General features: G+C 45.7%; 4 protein-coding genes across 14 annotated transcripts in view; 1 reads left to right on the top strand and 3 right to left on the bottom strand.

Moving 5' to 3' along the window:
• LOC143989927 (uncharacterized) overlaps window positions 1-2,616 on the bottom strand; it is an 87,506-nt gene extending 84,890 nt beyond the window's left edge. The window contains exon 1 of the mRNA XM_077490198.1: window positions 1,440-2,616. Within this exon, the coding sequence (XP_077346324.1) occupies window positions 1,440-2,488 (1,049 nt within the window). The 5' untranslated portion in view covers window positions 2,489-2,616. The remainder of the gene's footprint in view (window positions 1-1,439) is intronic.
• LOC143989897 (uncharacterized) overlaps window positions 1-12,532 on the bottom strand; it is an 81,855-nt gene extending 69,323 nt beyond the window's left edge. Inside the window, exon 1 of the mRNA XM_077490176.1 lies at window positions 12,510-12,532. The gene's annotated coding sequence lies outside the window, so the exon portion shown is untranslated. The remainder of the gene's footprint in view (window positions 1-12,509) is intronic.
• LOC143989625 (uncharacterized) overlaps window positions 1-22,297 on the top strand; it is a 346,853-nt gene that overhangs the window by 301,237 nt on the left and 23,319 nt on the right. The gene's annotated exons all lie outside the window — the stretch shown is intronic.
• On the bottom strand, window positions 2,855-11,034 carry LOC143989784 (uncharacterized). The gene is made up of 6 exons (XM_077490054.1): window positions 10,668-11,034; window positions 4,703-4,837; window positions 4,491-4,614; window positions 4,277-4,374; window positions 3,975-4,187; window positions 2,855-3,866 (listed from the first exon to the last, which is right to left on the bottom strand). Exons 1-6 carry the CDS (start codon window positions 10,908-10,910, stop codon window positions 3,663-3,665), a joined length of 1,017 nt encoding a protein of 338 aa, XP_077346180.1. The 5' UTR covers window positions 10,911-11,034; the 3' UTR covers window positions 2,855-3,662.

Below are 22,297 nucleotides of genomic sequence, written 5' to 3'. Positions count from 1 at the left end.
ATTAATAAAGTTGCTGCACACACCGGCAAACACAAATATTTTAAATACCTTTTTTATAAGTAATAACATACCCTCTATTTTCGACTGCATAGAGAGCTGGGAGAGATAAAAAGCAGTACACTAGTCTTCCCAGTAGATGAGATGTGCCAGCAGAAGTCTAATCTTTGGAGGACAGCAGGCTGATTTCTCAGTACAGCCCGCACACTGACCACACTGTGCTCATGCCTAGTGTGATCAGTTTTTAATAGGAAAGCAGAGGGAGTGGCAGGATCACCAGAGATTTCACACAAAGGAATCAATACGAAGAGAAGAGGAGAGTTCTTCATACCAGTACATGGGACAGCAGGCACATATCAGGAATATGACGTGTTGGGGTTACATGCTCTCTAACTTATGTCCTTCAGTGTGTACTGTACTGATAAGTGTATGATCTCAGGTATTAGTATGAAATCATTCCTGATGAAGGAAACTAAGGGGACTATAAATAGAAAATGTGTTGGAAGAGCATGACAAGCATTGTCCCAGATGTTATAAATGTGTGATATAATTGTATTGATGTGATTTCCTATGATCGTCAGCTCCATCTAGAGACTGGAATAAGTATTTATTTTCTAAAATACCTCCATACGGAAAATTAGAGCAATACCACATTATTGCCACTAGATGGAACCAATGGTAATAGGAAATCATTGTATGAAATAAAATATGAGGGATACTTTCGATTCCGGGGCTTGTTCTGCCGCCTCTCTTTTCTTCCAAGACTACATCTCAGTACACACTTCCTACAATTATTACTGGACTTTCCATGACCAGCTTTGTCATGTTGTCCATAGAGACAAGACGCCCCGTCACAGTCTCCGAATATCAACACATTTCACATGTCTTTATTATGCTGAATATTGTTTCTACAATCGCATGTTACTGATGATTGGAGTCACTGCCCCTTTGTGTATTCCGAGGCCTTTGTGCCATCGGACTTCACCTCTTATCATAACATGTTTTTAGAATTACAAAAAAAAATGACCTCACAGCGGGAGGAATGCGAGCAACATTCATTCATTCATTCAATGATTTTTTTTAATAGTCCGCTAAATATTTACAAAAGCTACAAAATGGATGAGAGGAAATGACTCCATTTTTATTTTTCTCCTGCTATCAATGGCCGACACGGTACAACACTTCATCCATGTCTTTGGTGATCTCTGATCTCCTTATCAACTGTTTCTTCCATGATGAAGATCAGCCATGGAGTATATCTGAGGTGTATATCAGGGTGTGCTTCTTCCCCACATGAGAGCTGTGATGTCCACCAACATTCATATAGAAGACATTTCCCACACTCAAGGCACTAATACACCTCGAGGGTTGTGTGGGATCCCCGATGTACAGGAAGACAGGACTTCAGTGAGGAACAATTCCCTCACTCAGGACACGAATACTACTTCTCCCCCGTGTGAGATCTCTGATGTGTGGAAAGACTGGACTTCTGTGAAAAACATCTCCCGCAGTCAGGACAGGAATACGGCTTCTCCCCTGTGTGAGATCTCTGATGTGTGGAAAGATGGGACTTCAGTGAAAAACATTTCCCGCACTCAGGACAGGAATACGGCTTCTCCCCCGTGTGAGACCTCTGATGTGTGGAAAGACTGGACTTCACTGAAAAACATTTCCCACACTCAGGACAGGAATACGGCTTCTCCCCTGTGTGAGATCTCTGATGTGTGTAAAGATAGGACTTCGCTGAAAAACATTTCCCGCACTCAGCACAGGAATACGGCTTCTCCCCCGTGTGAGATCTCTGATGTTTGTAAAGATTTCTCTTTTCTGAAAAAAATTTCCCGCACTCAGGACAGGAATACGGCTTCTCCCCTGTGTGAGATCTCTGATGTGTGTAAAGACTGGACTTCCGTGAGAAACATTTCCCACACTCAGGACAGGAATACGGCTTCTCCCCTGTGTGAGATCTCTGATGTTTGTAAAGATTGGTCTTCTGTGAAAAACATTTCCCGCACTCAGGACAGGAATACGTCTTCTCTCCCGTGTGAGATCTCTGATGTGCGGAAAGACTGGACTTCTGTGAAAAACATTTCCCGCACTCAGGACATGAATATGGCTTCTCACCTGTGTGAGATCTTATATGCACATTAAGATTGGATTTAAAAGGGAAACACTTCCCGCACTCAGTACAGGAAAAGCTCTTCTCTGTTGGAAGGACGGCCCCGTCCCTCACAGTCTGAGGTTCCTCAGGATAAGAGGAATACGATGGTCCATCTACACTGTGTGGTGCCGGATGGACATTTGAGGTAGTCGGGTTTTCTCCTGGACTATACTGTGTGATGTCCTCATCTTCTACTTTACAGTCTGGAGAAAAAGTGAGACAATCCTCTGAGGTTTTCCTCATCTCCCGTCCATCTACTAAAATAGAAATACAAAGATTATTACTAGACATCAGCTGATTGGTTCCCCTAAAGCAGGACTCCGCCCACATCAGGCAGCTTTGTCTCTGAGGATCTTACAATTCCCCCCTCAAGGTAACTAGTAAATGGGTCCTCTGATCTCCTACCAGATCATTTCTTTATTCATGGACCTTAGTCAGAGAGTGAGGAAGCAACGAGAACTGTCTTTTATAGGAGTGACAGTGATGAGGGGATTATAGGACGGGTGTCCCCTCCCCCTCTATCACTCATTGCCATCTTCCCAACACAAGAAGTCCTGATCTTCCTTATTTAGTCCATGATTTAGTCATGAATAACAGCAGGGCTGAGCCCCACCAGAGGTCAGAGAGTGAGGATGGGGGGAGAACAACCAAGATGAAGACTGGACTGATCCTGAAGACCCCCCTCATTGGGTTATTGACTCCTCCCTCATTATCACTTTCTGTTTAAGGTTCCAAAGTCTGAGGATGTTATCACATTATTATCACCATGTAAAAGTCTGTGCTCCAATCACATCATCCGATATAAAATGTCCAGCTGGTAGGAAATGGGTGTAACAAAAGAGAATACATATTATGTGTATATATAGCAGTGGGGGGAGGGGAGAGAGCAGAAGTCAGGACTATGTAATGTACAACATATTGTATAAGATACAACAGATAGGACTATATAGTATCAGAATGATGTAATGTACAACATAGAGTATATAGTGCAGGGGTCAGGAGTATGTAATGTAGAATATAAAGTATACAGTGTAAGGGTCAGGACTCATAATATTGGTATTCAGTAATCAGTGGAAGATGAAATGATTACATGAGACAAGTTGCAGAGGTCCCACACCGCTGCCTCCCATCTCCTGAGACTGCACTCAGTGACTTGGGTCTGAGACTATACAGACATATCCCTCCACCCGGCACAGCCAGCAGACAACACAACAAGTAATCCTGGGGGGATTGTTCTGTCAGAGATCTTGTCATACCCGGGTATGGGGCAGAAGACACAAATCACATACCCCAGGTGCCTAGATCTAGTAACATCTATGGGGAAAATGAACATTTTGCTGCCGGCTGATCCCCAGAATCTCCATAAATCCAGTCTAGATACATAAATTGTGTCGGCAGCACAGAGAAGGAAGATTATCGGAGAGAAATCCAGGAATACAGGACGGGGAACACAGCTCAGGAAAGTGACCAGGGGATTACAGGCTGATATCACCCAGCCCCCGCCCTACTCTGGACCAATCAGTGGACAGTATGGGTGGAGGAATGGATTTAGTGTTAATGACCCACCTGTGCTGATCTCTGTAGGAGTGTCCTCCTCTATAAATGTCCCCGTTATTCCATCCTCCTCCATAGACTGCTGATCATCCCTCACATACCTCTCTTCTTCTTCTGATTTCACCTCAAATTCTATATCCATTGGATCTCCACTCTAAACCAAGAAAATGAGAGAGAATATCGTCTGTAAGATAGAAGATTACATACAGAATACAAACACTATCTCCACCAGTCCATGTTCTAGATGCTCCATCCCACCAACCTTATAACAGTGGGGGATGGTGTGATCTTCCTGTGTGGAATCCCGGGAATACAGAGGACGGGGACATCTCTCTGGTGGGTTCCTGTAGCTGGATGACTCCACCATGGTGTCCTGGTACAGATCTTTGTGTTCTTCCTCCATCCCCCCATCCTCATCATCCTCCTCTTTTATCTCTTCTTTAACCTCAACTTTAGGATCTCTCAGGTTTCCACTCTGAATATATAATAAAAATGACATCAATGGTAACAATGCAGATAATGTACAGATCCTAATGATACGATCAGTTATTGTTCCTCATCTACCTGATGATGGTGGGGGATGGTGTGACCTTCCTGTGTGGAATCCCGGGAATACAGAGGACGGGGACATCTCTCTGGTGGGTTCCCATTACTGGATCCATCTGTAGGAAACACACACACTGACTGAATACATTGTTTCTATGTGTTTATCAGATGATGGGGGATCTAGGTGGAGCCTCCGTACTGCTCTCTCCTTTACAATAAAGTCTCCTCTTACCCGGTGATGTGAGGGGCGGCTGATTGTCCATCATGACGTCCTTGTAGAGATCCTTGTGTCCTTCTAAATACTCCCACTCCTCCATGGAGAAATAGACAGTGACATCCTGACACCTTATAGGAACCTGACACACACAATGATACAGTCACCATCCAGACACATCCCTTGTCTGTTACTGGATAATGTCCCAGAATTCCCAGAATCCTCCTCACCTCTCCTGTCAGCAGCTCCATCATCTTCTTGGTGACTTCTAGAATCTTCTCCATGTTGTGTCTCTCAGGTTTTAGGGAGTCACATGGAGGCACTGTGATGGTCATATGATCACCGGACTTCACAAGAGGAAATCTCTGTATTGGGGAACCAATAGGAATATCATGTTAGAATCCCAGAATCCTCCTCACCTCTCCGGTCAAGTCTGTGTTTTATTAATAGAGATAAGAGTGGTGTCATGTGACCTCCCAGAATCCTCCTCACCTCTCCGGTCAGGTCTGTGTTTTATTAACCAGTTAACAACCGGCCCATAGCCGAATGACGGCTACAGGGCAGTTGCTTAACTCTGGGAGGACGTCATATGACGTCCTCCCAGAATTCCTCTCTCGCGCGCCCCCTGGGGCGCGTACTCGAGAGAATCCGTGACCGTTTACCACGTGATCACTCCGTCAAATGACGGAGTGATCACTTGCAAACAAACCGGTGTCATGTTTTGACGCCGGTTCCTCTCTCCCCCTCTCTGTACCGATCGGTACAGCGGAGGGGGAAGTGATCGGTGTCAGCAGCAATGTGGGCTGCAACTGCAGTGCCCACATCGCTGCTCACCGAAAATTATCCCCATCATACCCTGCCATTACTCTGCAATACCCTGCAATACCCAGCAATACCCTGCAATACCCTGCAATACCCTGCAACACTCTGCAATGCTCTGCAACACCCGCCAATACCCTGCAACACCCGCCAATACCCTGCAACACCCGCCAATACCCTGCAACACCCGCCAATACCCTGCAACACTCTGCAATGCTCTGCAACACCTGCCAATGCCCTGCAACACTCTGCAATGCCCTGCAACACCCGCCAATACCCTGCAACACTCTGCAATGCTCTGCAACACCTGCCAATGCCCTGCAACACTCTGCAATGCTCTGCAACACCCGCCAATGCCCTGCAACACTCTGCAATGCTCTGCAACACCCGCCAATACCCTGCAACACTCTGCAATGCTCTGCAACACCTGCCAATGCCCTGCAACACTCTGCAATGCCCTGCAACACCCACCAATACCCTGCAACACTCTGCAATGCTCTGCAACACCCGCCAATAACTTGCAACACTCTGCAATGCTCTGCAACACCCGCCAATACCCTGCAATGCTCTGCAACGCAATACTCTGCAACGCCATACTCTGAGATACACAGCCATACCCAGCCATAGTTGGTGATACCCTGCAATACCCAGCCATAGACATCCCCCCCCTCCCGCCGCCCTCCGGTGCTTCTACCGACTCGCCAATACGATCAAAGCCAGAATCTTTTATTTTTAATTTTTTTTTCAGGCTTCCCTTCTAGAGGTGAGATGTGGGGTCTTATTGACCCCATATCTCACTGTAAAGAGGACCTGTCATGCCATATTCCTATTACAAGGGATGTTTACATTCTTTGTAATAGGAATAAAAGTGATCAAAAAATTTATTTTTGGGGAAAAAAATGTCAAACTAAAATAAAGTAAAATGAACAATAAAAAAAATAATTTTTTTTTAAAGCGCCCATGTCCCCATGTGCTCGCATGCAGAAGCGAACGCATACGTAAGTCCCGCCCACATATGAAAACGGTGTTCAAACCAGACATGTGAGGTATCGCTGCGAACGTTAGAGCGAGAGCAATAATTCTAGCCCTAGACCTCCTCTGTAACTCAAAACATATAACAAGTAAAAAAAATGTAAAGCGTCACCTTTGGGGATTTTTAAGTAGCGACGTTTGGCGCCATTCCACGAGCGTGTGCAATTTTGAAGAGTGACATGTTAGGTATCTATTTACTCAGCGTAACTTCATCTTTCACATTATGCAAACATTGGGCTAACTTTACTGTGTTTTTTTTTTTTTTTAAGCACAGAACTGTTTTTTTTTCCAAAAAAAAGCATTCGCAAAATTGCTGCGCAAATACCGTGCGAGATAAAAAGTTGCAATGACCACCATTGTATTCTCCAGGGTGTTTGCTAAAAAAACATATATAATGTTTTGGGGTTCTATGTAATTTTCTAGCAAATAAATGATGATTTTTACTTGTAGGAGAGAAATGTCAGAATTGTCCTGGGTGCTCCAGAACACCTGATGGCGCTCCCTGCATGTTGGGCCTCTGTATGTGGCCACGCTGTGTAAAAGTCTCACACATGTGGTATCGCCGTACTCGGGAGTAATAGCAGAATGTGTTTTGGGGTGTAATTTGTGGTATGCATATGCTGTGTGAGAAATAAACTGATAATATGACAATTTTGTGAAAAAAATTAAAAAAAGTAAAAAAAATCTTGATTTTGCAAAAAATTGTGGGAAAAAATGACAACTTCAAAAAACTCATCATGCCTCTTACTAAATACCTTGGAATGTCTTCTTTCCAAAAAGGGGTCATTTGGGGGGTATTTGTACTTTTCTGGCATGTTAGGGTCTCAAGAATTGAAATAGGCCGTCAGTACTTCAGGTGTGATCCATTTTCAGATATTGGCACCACAGCTTGTGGACTCTATAACTTTCACAAAGACCAAATAATATCCACCAATTTGTACTTATTTTTACCAAAGATATGTAGTAGTATAAATTTTGGCCAACATTTATGAAGAAAAAATTACTAATCTGCTAAATTTTATAACAGAAACAAAGAAAAATTCATTTTTTTACAGAATTTTCTGTATTTTTTTCTTTTATAGCACAAAAAATAAAAAAACGAGCGGTGATTAAATACCACCAGAAGAAAGCTCCATTTGTGTGAAAAAAAGGACAAAAATTTCATATAGGTCCAGTGTTGCATGACTGAGTAATTGTCATTCAAATTGTGAGAGCACCGAAAGCTGAAAATTGGTCTGGTTATTAAGGGTGTTTAAGTGCCCAGTGGTCAAGTGGTTAATAGAGTTAAGAGTGATGTCATGTGACCTCCCAGAATCCTCCTCACCTCTCCGGTCAGGTCTGTGTTTTTATTAATAGAGATAAGAGTGATGTCATGTGACCTCCCAGAATCCTCCTCACCTCTCCGGTCAGGTCTGTGTTTTATTAATAGATATGAGAGTGATGTCATGTGACCTCCCAGAATCCTCCTCACCTCTCCGGTCAGGTCTGTGTTTTATTAATAGAGATAACAGTGATGTCATGTGACCTCCCAGAATCCTCCTCACCTCTCCGGTCAGGTCTATGTTTTATTAATAGAGATAAGAGTGATGTCATGTGACCTCCCAGAATCCTCCTCACCTCTCCGGTCAGGTCTGTGTTTTATTAATAGAGATAAGAGTGATGTCATGTGACCTCCCAGAATCCTCCTCACCTCTCCGGTCAGGTCTATGTTTTATTAAGAGAGATAAGAGTGATGTCATGTGACCTCCCAGAATCCTCCTCCCCTCTCCGGTCAGGTCTGTGTTTTATTAATAGAGATAAGAGTGATGTCATGTGACCTCCCAGAATCCTCCTCACCTCTCCGGTCAGGTCTGTGTTTTATTAATAGAGATGAGAGTGATGTCATGTGACCTCCCAGAATCCTCCTCACCTCTCCGGTCAGGTCTGTGTTTTATCAATAGAGATAAGAGTGATGTCATGTGACCTCCCAGAATCCTCCTCACCTCTCCGGTCAGGTCTGTGTTTTATTAATAGAGATAAGAGTGATGTCATGTGACCTCCCAGAATCCTCCTCACCTCTCCGGTCAGGTCTGTGTTTTATTAATAGAGATAAGAATGTCATGTTTTTTTGTACAGTTTGTATACAGGGGTGTGCAGCGCTCTCTACATTTCCTCTAGGTGTCTTCCTCTTTTTGTTTATGGTATTCCATTTTGGGTGGTTAATCACCCCTTCCCCACTATGACACCTTTTGAGATAAGACAAGGGCTGTGTGTTTCTCTGTCACCACCCGACTTTTGCATTTGCCAATTTTTTGAATTTCAACAATAACCTCTACAAAGGGGGATCGGATTGAGATCCAATCTTTTCCCTCTCCATGCATCAGGAGTAATCCACTATGGACCCCTGCATGGTATATGCCTGAATATCCTAAACGATATTTGTGGGAAAACTTTAATTGGAATTTTTTGTGCAGATAGCCGGGGTGGTGAAGGTAGCCGACAGCTCTTGTGCAATAGTCAAACATGAATGGTTCCTATGGGATATTTTATGATTCCATGATTTTTACGAATTTAATGTTGAAATACTCAATTGTTATGATTTATGCTATCATGCTATTTGGTTTGGGTCCGCTGTGAGTCGTGATGGACTTCTGGTGGTGCGCCCCCGGATCCCTAGGGGTGGGGCTTGACCCCCCCCCCGGACTTCCCGGAAAGGTGGGGTGGCTCGTGGACCAGTCCACATGTCCGCCCTTCTGTGCTGTAACCGGCGGTTGGGGTTTACACTCGGCCGCCGGGGTGAGCCTATCCTTGCCGGCGGCATTCCCTGTTTGTCTCCTGACTGTCTTTGGCGAAGTGCGCTTGCGCGTTTGGCGTGCGTGCCTTGCCATGACGCCAGGCGTTTTGCGGAGGAGATGACGACAGAGGTCGGGGCTTCTTAGCTTTCCGGAACGCAGAGGGAGCCACACGCGGGAGGCTTATCCAGCGGCTCTCATGCCATATTTCTTGGGGGGAGGAGGAAAGACGGGCGTCTGCGCAGAATTACCCTAATTGCTAAAAATTCATGTATATAAAAGACTGGACGCCTTTCAGCAATCCAGAACTACATGTTTGTCTGGATGGACAGTACTGCATTTACTCTTTTTTGGCATTAGAGTCCCTACCTTTCCTGCGTAATAGCAGGTTGGTTTTACTAACAAACAACCGTCACAAGTCTAAATACCTCAAAAGTCTCATAGGAACTTCTACACTGCACAAGGTAAATTTTGTTACTACTATGATGGTACTAAGATCACTACACACACACCTTCACATTTGTGTCTAAGCATTCATCACCTAATCATTTATTTATTTTCACTTTTCATTCACAGCATGCGAGTTTTGTTTTTGTTTTTGGTTCGGTTAGTCGCACCATTAATTCATTCATATAGCACTTGTTGATTGTGCCAATTCACTTACATACATACACCTTTGTAACCTACACCTCACCATGCACTATCACTGCTACCAATAGTATTAAAATATATTTTTTACATCAACACGTTCTTTTCATTTAAGGACACTATTCTGTAATACTGATCAAGTTACTATGTTTACGGGACATATATGATATCGTGCCAAATTATTATAACCCTTCTTTTATCATCAGTCTTTTTATTTATACATTCATATACACTTAGAATTATCTATACTATAATGATACTGTGGTGTAATCGCTATGAGTTTACTTATCTAACCTTATGTAATTACTAAATGATTGCTATTGGGTATTGATTGCAGGCGCAGGCTCCTCCGTCCCTTCAGGGGCATGAATAGTGTGGCTCCTTGTAAGTCCCCCGGGGTGGGCTTTCTCCCTTCCTGGGTAGACGTGGGGCATACATCAGAGACCTCTCGGATTCTCTAAGCGGCTCTCAGAAACTTGGGTGATAGGAATACTCATTCCACTTTTGAGCGGTAAATATACCATCATTGGCTCACTTAATGTTGTCTACATTGACATGCTTTTTAACTCTGAATTTATGTAAATTCTTCCAGATTTAACTGTCCCCCTGAAGAGACAATATGCTGGTCGAAACGTGTCGGGGCTCAACTACTATACAATATTATAACAATGTGCAACTACACATGTTTGTTTTATTGGATTGTGGAATATGTAATGTGTATTCTTTGAATTAGATGATATACTGTACATATTGTATTGAATTCTATTATGACCTTGGACATTTTTTTGAATAAATCAATTTCTTTATATACAACCATGACAAAGGTACTTGACTTTACTATTTCGCTGCCAAAAAGCCCCATTGGGGAAATTCTTTCTTTTTTTGTACAGAGTGATGTCATGTGACCTCCCAGAATCCTCCTCACCTCTCCGGTCAGCAGGTAGATGATCTCCAGTGTGAGGTTTAGTATCTTCTCAGTCATGTGACTCCGGTCCTCCTCCATCCTCATTGGTGCCGTCATTTGATCTATACAGGTCTCCTTGTAGACGGATAACTTTGGGAAATTAAAGTAAGAATTATTTGGATGGTGTTGGTCACACAATAATATGATGTAGATGTGAGGGGGTAATATGAGGTTTGCTGGACATTTAACAACTACTCCCCCCATGGGAACACATTTAGTTTGGATTGTTTGCTACATTTTTGAGGTGCGGGACCCTCTTGGCTGCTGGATCAGATATTCCCTTTTCTATGTTGGGTTTGTTTAGTTTCTGAGCTGGATATGATTGGTTTTATATCTGCAGACAAGGAATGATAAATACAATCCTTGCTCTGAGGCAGTGCTGTGAGTGTCGGGTCATCATGATGTCCAGGAAGGGGAACTTGCTGACTTTTGGTCGGAGTTGTCGGCTAATCAGGATAATTGCCAGAACTCCGGCTGCAAGGCTCCAATCTCCGGCAGCCTGCTGACTGATCGGAGTGATGTCACTCTCTGCAGTAAGAGAAGGGATCGGATTGGATAGCAGGAGGATGCTGCTGGTGGAGTACAGAACTGTGGGGGAGGAGTTAGTTTTGTTCTCTCCAATAGCAACCCATCTCCCATCTATGCTGATTATGAAGATTTTAACATGTAAGTGTACTATTTGTTTTTATGGAATAAATGACTTCATCATTCTAATGAGGACCTTGCACTGTCATTTCTTTGTTGTTTGAGCTCCTTGGATCTTCCCGGATCTTTATCTGACAAGCTGCAGGACCCTTGTATGTTGGAATGAACATTTGTCCTCATCATGCTGTTACCATAGACTGCTGTCTGTTGGGCTGGACCTTGTAGTGCACATTACTGGTGTGTGTGTTTTATTTCAGTGCTGGTAGGAGGACAGCAGGGGGAGGGGTTTGTTCTCTTGGTCTATTTTGTATCCTGTAACATATTTCTAGAACAGTGAAATGGTGAGGTGAAGGCTTCCTTCACTTGCTGGCAGAAGGTCTTTAAAAGAGAAGTATGATTTATTTTTCTTTCAGATTCATACTTACCTAGGTGGATGGAGCATCGGTCCCCCGGCGCCTCTTCACTGAGAACCAAGCGATCTAACATCTGCGATGGCTCGATTCTCACAGCTCCACCCCCCGCGCTCACTGGAGCTGTGGAGGGGCGGGGAGAGCCCGTCTCAGTCTCTCAGTGGCTCGCTGAGAGGCTGAGATGGCCATCAGTCCAGGCACCTGGAAGATCCAGACTTCATTGTCGTGATGATGTGGTGCCTGGACTGATTCCAGTGATGTCACCAGAGAGCCGACTTCAGCCCGCTGTCTGCTGAAAACAGGTCACAAGAGTGCAAAACGACCTGCACTCCTGTAATCCATAGGAGAAGCCCAGACAAGCCATCTCAGGCTGGACTTCTCCTTTATGGAGGTCAGAAAAGTATGTGCAGGTGGGTGAGAGGAGCATCAGAGACCAACAGCCTGTGTAGTGTAATAATTGTCCTTTGTAGGCCATGTATGGTCAGGATGGTCATTGTCTTGTCTATTTATTGTCAGTGATGTTTGTTTGGAGGAACATATTACTAGAATTTATCTCTGAAATGAAGAGAATGTTCCGGCCCTGTAAGTGGGGAAATGTTCTGCCTCTGAAGGGGTTAATCTAGGTTTCCACACTATATATGTGTGTATCATCATCTGCTGGAGATAAAAGACGTCACAGTGACTATGGAGGAAGAGGACGGACATGACGGGGGTTACTGGGTGTAAATAGAAAATAAGATCTTATTACCTCCTCTGCTGCGTTTTCCAGTAATGGCTTCTCTCTACTTCCTCCTGACTCACCTCTCACCCGGAACTTCCTGTCTGTACCTGACATCACTTCCTGTCTGTATTCCATAGAATACCCTGTCTGGGTCAAAGTAAGATCACCATCTTGTGGAGTTCAGAGGATCTGCAGCCCCAAGAAACGTCTCATAATGATCAGTCCTGTATAACAGGGCAAAGATAAAAACATAACTCCCAAAATTTATCTTTTTGGTGAAGAAATTGCAAAAAGATATCAAAAAGCATATATATATATATATATATATATATATATATATATATATATATATCTCAATCAGTCCACTCATAATGAATATGTTAAACATAAATTGCAAGGATGTAATGTTTACATAGGAATGTTGGTGGAGATCTCTCCAAGTAAGAACACTTCCTCGTATATGCTAATTTAGTGATGTGATCATTTCTTTGCCCATTTACCAAGTGTATGCTCTTGTTATGCAGTGTTTGTTTGCCCTTTTCCAATATGATTGCTATGCTCTCTCTCTCTCTCACTGAGGATGAGGTCATCAAGAAGAGCAGAGGCTGGCGAGGGATTTTGTGGGTAAGTGGGTGGAGAGTGACATGTGGAGAGAGAACAGTGAATTCCTGCTAAGAGAACATGGAATGTGTAAGTGCTGCAGATTCACCTCACTGAGACATACATAGAGACTGTTAATGATTTCATGTTCCTGTTCGGAAAATACTTTATGTCGGATGGTTCACTGAATGTTATTTCCTCAATACATGGACTTTCAAATACAAAGCTGTGTGGATTACTGTCTATGTGGAGATATATTTCTCAATTGGGATTTCACTTGCTATTCACAAGCCCCAATTGAGTGGAGGCACTGCGCTTGTTAGAGATCCTGTCCTGATCACACAGATTATGAAGACTCTGCTCCTAAATACTATACAGGTGGCGCCATCATACCTCAGTAGCCGCAGAAAGAGAAAAGAATAGTGCTACATTTATATAAATAAAACAACTAATCCTGGAGTGAAAAAAGCTGTAAAGCAATAAGTAATATATAAACTGGGTCATCCACTTCATACATAAAGACATTGTGATTCCAGATCTTCTAGATCACATAGAAGGAGGACTCATCGAGGATTTCATACATTTGTTTGGAAGGATAGAAGAATCCTCAGAAGGGATCATGTAGGATGACAGGAAAGTCTCCTGACTGTTGGGATCATCCAAACATAATGATTACATTCATGAACTGGAGCGAGCTCGTTGGGGTGATAAAGCCAATCTGTAAACATTGTGTAGATGTTATCCAAGACCTCAGCACACTCCAGGCGTCGAGAAATCCTCAAGATGGTTTTATCATGTCATTTATCATAGGTAACCTCATCTCTTCAGGGAAGCCTAATACACCTCCAACTCTTGGATTAGCTCACACCCCAAAAATTTTCCTAAAACTTCCCTTCATGGTAATAGTGAGGCTGCATTAAGGCACTGGTGGGGCTGCATTCATGACACTTGTGAGGCTGCATTCATGGCAATGGTGAGGCTGCATTCAGAGGCTGCATTCATGGCAATGGTGAGGCTGCATTCATGTCAATGGTGAGGCTGCTTTCATGGCAATGGTGAGGCTGCAAATGGGTACTGATTAGGCTGCATTGATAGCACTGACCCCTATTTTGCTTCACATTTCTTTATTTAAAATTTAAGTTTTTTCCTTATACTTATACTTCCTTATCCTTATACTGACTATTGTCAGCACATATACTGTACGTCAGCAGAATGGCATGGCTGGACAAAGTAACGTACCCGTATGCTACTTTGAATTTCCCTGCATGCACACGCACATCTGCCGCAAGCTTTGTGACCGTGCCCGCGGGTCCTGTGGACTAGATCGCTGAGGAACGGAGAGATGCTGATGTAAACAGCATGTCCCCAATCTGCCTAGTGACAGCACACTGATCGTCTGCTCCCTGTCATCGGAAACAGCGATCAGTGTGGTGTCACACACAGCCACACCCCCAGACAGTTAGAAACACTCCGCTAGGAACACTTAACTCTTCCCCCTAGTGGTTAGCCCCTTCACTGCCAGTGACATTTTTACAGTAATCAATGCAATTTTATAGCATTGATCGCTGTATTAATGCCAATGGTCCCAAAAATGTGTCAAAATTGTCTGATGTGTCCACCATAATGTTGCAGTCATGATACAAAATCGCTGATCGTCGCCATTACTAGTAAAAAAAAAATAATAAAAATGCCATAAAACTATCCCCTATTTTGAAGACGCAATAACTTTTGCGCAAACCAATCAATAAACATAGTGAAACCAGGGAAGGCAGAAAGGGGGGGGGAAAGAAAAAAGGGGGATTTTTTCAGCGGTGCTAGATATAATGCAACTTAAACAGAAAATATTAAAAATTCATAATAATTTATTGATGTACATTAAAAAACACTATGACATCGCATATAGTACACAGGAATATAGAAAACAGTATACGCATTGCTAGTCGTCAAGAGGAATCCCAGATGACAGGCTGACAGCACTTGTTCCCAACATGTTTCGCAATGAGCTTCCTTGGGGGAAATGTGCGACTAACAATAAATTTAATAAAGAATTAATTAGTATACAACAGACAAAGTGTGTTACAAAAAACAAATTAACATATGATGAAAAAATACATATAATGACCCCAGTGTGGTGACCCCGCCCCCTTACGATGTCATAGTCCCCATGTGACATCAACCCATGTGACCAGCCCATGTGACATATACCATGTGACACCGCCCCATTGTCACTATATAAGTGGCCGCGCAGCGCGGCTCTGGCATTCCGGCCGGAGAGATCTTCGAGGCAACATCTCCTGGAGAAGAAGAAGAACGGAAGGCGACGGCGGCGACCGAAGACCGGGCCACCGCCTGTAAAAGAGCTATAAGAAGGCGCGGTGGCCCGGCAGAAGAACCGAAGAGGGGGACAAGACCCCCGAAGTCGGGAGAAGAGGCCGGCGGGGAGGAAGAAAGCCGGACTCCTCCGCTAGCAAAAGAGCTACAAGAAGATAGCGGAGGAGTCCGGCGAGAAGACCCCCGAAGACGGAAGACCCCCGGAGCTGTGCAATAAAATATTTTAACCCTGTGTTGTGTTTTTTTTGTACTTTTTTTCACAGGTGAATGGGTAGGGGTACATTGTACCCCATACTCATTCACATAGGGTGGGGGGCCGGTATCCGGGGCCCCCTTATAAAAGGGGGCTCCCAGATTCCGATAAGCCCCCCGCCCGCAGACCCCAACAAGCAACGGCCAGGGTTGTCGGGAAGAGGCCCTTGTCCTCATCAACATGGGGACAAGGTTCTTTGGGGGTGGGGCTGGTACGGCTCAGGAGGGGGGCGCTCGCTCGCCCCCCTTTCCTGGCCGGCCGGGTAGCGTGCTTGGACAAGGGTCTGTTGTGGACTTGGGGGGCACCCCCACGCCAATTTTTTTCGGCGTTGGGGTTCCCCTTTAAGTCCATACCAGGCGGCGGGGCCAGCGACGTCTCCGTCGCGGGCCCCGCCTACCTGGATACCCGCTCGAAATGAGCGGACTTTTCTCCGGGCGGGAAAAGTCCGCTCATTTCAAAAGTAGGGCGGACTGGCACACACACGGGCGGACTGTCCGCTGAAATGCGAGTCCAACGGACAGTCTTTCCAACATTCCGAAAGACTTAGTCCGCCAGACTGTCCGCTGAAAAAGTCCGCTGAAGCCCACACACGAGCGGACTGTCCGCTGAAATGCGAGTCCGACGGACAGTCTTTCCAACATTCTGAAAGACTTAGTCCGCCAGACTGTCCGCTGAAAAAGTCCGCTGAAGCCCACACACGAGCGGACTGTCCGCTGAAATGTGTTTCGGAGAACTAAGTTGGGCAGACAGTCCGCCCGTGTGTACGCGGCCTTAAATGTAAAAGGATATGGAGGATCTATGATGGAAAAGGAACAGGCTAACAAAGCAGACAGAATATTGGCATTAAAAAGGGGATCAACTCCAGAGATAAAACAAAAATTCTCCCCTCTACAAGACTCTGGTCCGGCCGCACCTGGAGTATACTGTCAAGTTCTGGGCACCAGTCCTCAGGAAGGATGTACTGGAAATGGAGCGACTACAAAGAAGGGCAACAAAGCTAATAAAGGGTCTGGAGGATATTAGTTATGAGGAAAGGTTGTGAGCTCTGAACTTATTCTCTCTGGAGAAGAGACGCTTGAGAGGGGATATGATTTCATTATATAAATACCGGACTGGTGACCCCACAATATATAAATACCGGACTGGTGACCCCACAATATATACCGTAAATACCGGACTGGTGACCCCACAATATATAAATACCGGACTGGTGACCCCACAATAGGGAAAAAAAAATTCTGCAGAAGAGAGTTTAACAAGACACGTGGCCACTCGTTAAAATTAGAAGAAAAGAGGTTTAACCTTAAACTATGTAGAGGGTTCTTTAATGTAAGAGCGGCGAGGATGTGGAATTTCCTTCCACAGGTGATGGTCTCAGCGGGGGGGGGGGGCATCGATAGATTCAAGAGACTATTAGATAATCACCTGAACGACCGCAACATACAGGATATACAATGTAATACTGACATATAATCACACACATTTGATGGACTTGTGTCTTTTTTCAACCTCACCTACTATGCAAGTATATGAGGAGAGATGAGGAGGAGATCCAGGAATCAGGATAAAGGTCAGGACAAGCAACAGACGAGCGCATCCAAGAGATGAAGCCGGGGTCACTACACAGAAAATCAATCCAAGGAAACAACAGGCAGGACGAGGAATAGCAAGAAGGAGCTCAGAGACAAATGAGAATATTGCTCAGCCAATGGGAGATGATCTCAGCATGACATAATGAAGGAGTTGAGGGGGAGGGGAGGAAGTCACTTATGGTGACCATTAGTGATGGCCGAACGGTTCGCCCGGCGGTCGTTTCGCGGCGAATTTCGGCCGTTCGCGGTCCACTCGTTTGCTCGACTATTGGCGTCGTTCGCCCCGGCAGACTTACGTGTTTAATGTGTGAAAGAACTTTGACCTATGATGACACATCCATCATGGGGTACAGGACAGCCAATTGAGACATGACAGCACATGGACACTTGGACATTCCCCCTAACTTATAAATACACCCGATCTGGCGGCCATTTTACATTCTTTCTTCTGTCACTATAGGGAAAGGTTGCTGTTTGGAGCCGGGACAGATAAAACGCTAGCTATTTGGTACACAAAAGTTCTTTTCAGGACTGGTATAGGTGTTAGGTGTATATAGGTTTGCTGTGCTACTGATTCTTGCAGCAGCCTGAGTGTCTTTTGTCAGTTTAGAGAAAGGGACAGAGCGCTGTGTCTGCTGCTATTTTAGGGACAGCCAGATTAGTCATCATCATCATCATCATCATCATCATTAGCTGTTACTATCAGGTCCACAAAAGAGCTATTCGAGTGACCAGTAATTGTTCCAGTCTCCTCTGTTTTGCCAGTTTGTATAGGGACAGGAAGGAAGCAGTGTGTCAGGCAGTGAGGGTCAGTTTAAACAGTTGCTGTTACTATTAGTTCCACAAAGGTTCTTTTCAGGACTGGTATCAGTGGTACGGTAATAGGCTTGTACACGTATAATAGTCTTTCTTCCAAATATAGAAAGAATATTATACTTGACTGCTGCCCTTCTGCTGCAGTCTACTAATCATTCACAACTCACTTGTTCCACAAAGCTCTTTATCAGGACTGGTAACTTGGTCTGTGTAGGGTGCTACAGTACATAGGGTTGAGTGCGGTACAGTCTGCTGTTCTGTAAGGACCACTATCGGTCCACAATACATAGGGTTGAGGTGCACCACTGCTGACCGCTGCCCTATACTGCAGCAGTCCTTCAGCGGTATAGGGACTGACGTACAGTCTGCTAATCAGTCACACACAACCTACTTGGTCCACAAAGGTCCTTATAAGGACTGGTAACTTGGTGTAGGGTGCTACAGTACATAGGGTTGAGTGCGGTACAGTCTGCTGTTCTGTAAGGACCGCTATCGGTCCACAATACATAGGGTTGAGGTGCACCACTGCTGACTGCTGCCCTATACTGCAGCAGTCCTTCAGCAGTATAGGGACTGACGTACAGTCTGCTAATCAGTCACACACAACCTACTTGGTCCACAAAGGTCCTTATAAGAACTGGTAACTTGGTGTAGGGTGCTACAGTACATAGGGTTGAGTGCGGTACAGTCTGCTGTTCTGTAAGGACCGCTATCAGTCCACAATACATAGGGTTGAGGTGCACCACTGCTGACCGCTGCCCTATACTGCAGCAGTCCTTCATCGGTATAGGGACTGACGTACAGTCTGCTAATCAGTCACACACAACCTACTTGGTCCACAAAGGTCCTTATAAGGACTGGTAACTTGGTGTAGGGTGCTACAGTACATAGGGTTGAGTGCGGTACAGTCTGCTGTTCTGTAAGGACCGCTATCGGTCCACAATACATAGGGTTGAGGTGCACCACTGCTGACCGCTGCCCTATACTGCAGCAGTCCTTCATCGGTATAGGGACTGACGTACAGTCTGCTAATCAGTCACACACAACCTACTTGGTCCACAAAGGTCCTTATAAGGACTGGTAACTTGGTGTAGGGTGCTACAGTACATAGGGTTGAGTGCGGTACAGTCTGCTGTTCTGTAAGGACCGCTATCGGTCCACAATACATAGGGTTGAGGTGCACCACTGCTGACCGCTGCCCTATACTGCAGTAGTCCTTCATTGGTATAGGGACTGACGTACAGTCTGCTAATCAGTCACACACAACCTACTTGGTCCACAAAGGTCCTTATAAGGACTGGTAACTTGGTGTAGGGTGCTACAGTACATAGGGTTGAGTGCGGTACAGTCTGCTGTTCTGTAAGGACCACTATTGGTCCACAATACATAGGGTTGAGGTGCACCACTGCTGACTGCTGCCCTATACTGCAGCAGTCCTTCATCGGTATAGGGACTAAGAGTTTTGTCACAGGGTGATTTAAAAAATGACAGGCAGAGGAAGAGGCAGGCCCTTCTGCAGGGGTGGTAGGGGTAGGGCAGGAGCAACAGCCTTGAGCCAAAGTGGGAAGTTGCAGAAGGTGCGTTCAATTACTTTAAAGGACGCACCAGACTTGGTTGAGTGGCTCACTCAGCCTTACTCTTCTGCACCCTCCTCATCCTCTCGATCTGCACCCTCTTCTGCACTCTCTGCTATGTGCACCCCCAAAGACACTACCACCAACAACACCCCCACCACCACCACCACATACCTTCCGCTTGAGTCACAGGAATTATTTTCCGATCCATATCAAGAGGACATTTGTGATGCACAGCCACTCTTGGCATTGGATCAGGAAGAGGAGGTAGCAACAACCGCTACTCAGCAGTCTGACGACAGTACCCTGATCGGCCCAAGGAGGAGGTTGGTCCCCGGTGTTGCTGCCTACTCCGAGATCTCTACTTATAGCGGTGGGGAAGGTGACGTTGATGATGACGTGTCTAGTGATGTCACATGGGTGCCCACAAGAGAGGAAGAGGAGGGGAGTTCAGAGGGAGATATGGACCAGCAGATAGGGAGAAGCAGGACTAACTTACATTGCACAGGAGGGACAAAGCAGACTGCAAATGTATCAGGAGCGAGTCATCGACCATGTACGGTCACATCTCGCGCTCCCAGGACACCGGCACATGGCTCCACAGTGTGGGCTTTTTTTAACGTGTCCGCTGCTGAGAATAGCGTTGCCATCTGCAATCTTTGCAGTCAACGCATTAGTCGCGGTAAGCCCAACACTCACCTAGGGACGACCGCCTTAAGAAGGCACATGGGCAGCCATCACTGAGCCGAGTGGGAGCAACGGAACACACAAAGCCACACTGCAGGCTCTCACCGTCCAGCCTCGTCTTCTACTTCTCCTTCTCCTCTCTCCTCACAATTGTCCTCCACTCCACCTTCCATCATGCCAAGCTCACATTTTCCTGCAAAAAGGCAGGCTTTTGTGGGCCTAATGTTCGAGCGTAAAAAAATGATGACGCCGGATAACCCTCTTGCCCAACGATTGACGGCTGGCTTGTCAGAACTCATAGCCCGCCAACTACTGCCATATAAACTGGTGGACTCGGAGGCCTTTCGCAAATTTGTGGCCATTGGAACTCCACAATGGAAGGTCCCAGGAAGGAAGTATTTCTCTGAGAAGGGTATCCCAGAGCTATATGGCCATGTTCAGCGGCAAGTGAATGTATCTCTGGCACACAGTGTCGGTGCCAAGATACATCTGACCACAGACACGTGGTCTAGCAAACACGGGCAGGGAAGGTATATCACTTTTACTGCCCACTGGGTGAACCTTCTGACGGCCGTCAAGCATGTAACCCGTGGCACCCGCGTAGATTTGGTTTTACCGCCACGGATTGCATGCAGGCCTGACTCTTCTTCTCCTCCTCCTCCTACTCCATCCTCCTCCCTCTCCTCCTCAGCTGCCTCCTCCTTTTCCGCTGCTAGCGTCTCTTCCGCTGCACCGCCCAAGCTCCCCAGAACCTATTCCACATGCCAGGTGAGACGTTGCCATGCCGTGCTGCGTCTGTTGTGCCTGGAAGCCAAGAGCCACAGTGGCCCGGCACTCCTTTCAGCTTTGCGTTCACAGGCAGATCAGTGGCTAACACCGCTCAATTTGACAGTTGGTAAAGTGGTGTGTGACAACGGTGCCAATCTGCTTAGCGCATTGAAACAGGGCAAAATCACGCACATGCCATGCATGGCACACGTCTTAAACTTGGTCGTGCAGCGATTCCTTGTCAAATACCCTGGGGTCCAGGACATCTTGCGGCAGGCAAGGAAAATCTCGGCACATTTCAGAAGATCTTACGCGGCCATGGCTCGCCTTGCTGACATTCAGCGGCGACACCATCTGCCGGTCAGACGTCTTATTTGCGATTGCCCGACGCGATGGAACTCAACCTTCTATATGCTTGATAGGCTGCTCCAGCAGAAACGTGCAGTTAACATCTACCTGTATGAACTCTGCGAAAGAAACGGTTCTGGGGAGCTGGGTTTTTTTTCACCGCGCCAGTGGCTGCTCATGCGCGACGCATGCAGACTTCTGCGGCCATTTGAGGAGATCACCAAACTGGTCATTTGCAGCCATGGCGCCATCAGTGACATGGTACCTTATGCCTTCTTTATGGAGCATGCATTGCGTAGTTGTCACGGTCCCTACCGTGTATTTTGGACAGCCAGGTGTAGTCACGCCTCAAGTGGCTCTGAACTCATGACTGCCAGTAGTTGTTCCCGTTACCTTCCCTTTGAGCCACACCTCAGTTCTATTCTGCCTGCTTTCCAGCCATGTCTAGTTTTGCATTAGTACTGTGGGCAATTCTGTTTGTACCTTTCACTCTTGGATCAGCTGTGGCAGGTTACCTAATCAGCTAGGGTATAAAACACTGCCTCACTCTGAGGGCTTTGTCAGTTCATTGTCTCTTGTTGCCAAAGGTTCCTGTGTTCCTGTGTTCCTGTGTTCCTGTGTTCCTGTGTTCCTGTGTTCCTGTGTTCCTGTGTTCCTGTGTTCCTGAGTTCCAAGACTGACCCCGGCTACCGACCCTGGCTTGTATATCGTTTATTCTGTCTTCTGGAATCCCTGACTACGGCTTTACCTGGACAATCCTTTGGCAAATTCCTGTCAAGCCCCCGTGCACAGATTCACAGCCCAGGTAGCTTATCTGTTTGTTACTGTGGGCTGTGTTTATTTGCA

Source organism: Lithobates pipiens, unplaced genomic scaffold (genome assembly GCF_037356315.1).
Source record: "Lithobates pipiens isolate NorthernLeopardFrog02 unplaced genomic scaffold, aLitPip1_a1.2 Scaffold_18, whole genome shotgun sequence".
Classification (NCBI taxonomy): Eukaryota; Metazoa; Chordata; class Amphibia; order Anura; family Ranidae; genus Lithobates; species Lithobates pipiens.
The sequence above is the reverse complement of the archived record's forward strand: the minus strand, read 5'-3'. Positions and strand labels throughout refer to the sequence as shown.

Excerpts from the sequence above, each read along its gene's own strand:
- LOC143989784 (XM_077490054.1), bottom strand. The coding sequence starts at position 10,910 with ATGGGGGGAGTAGTTGTTAAATGTCCAGCAAACCTCATATTACCCCCT. Across the intron at positions 4,375-4,490 it reads GCCGCCCCTCACATCACCGG|ATGGATCCAGTAATGGGAAC; the intron begins GTAAGAGGAGAC and ends TGTTTCCTACAG. Across the intron at positions 4,188-4,276 it reads CCATCCCCCACCATCATCAG|AGTGGAAACCTGAGAGATCC; the intron begins GTAGATGAGGAA and ends TTATATATTCAG.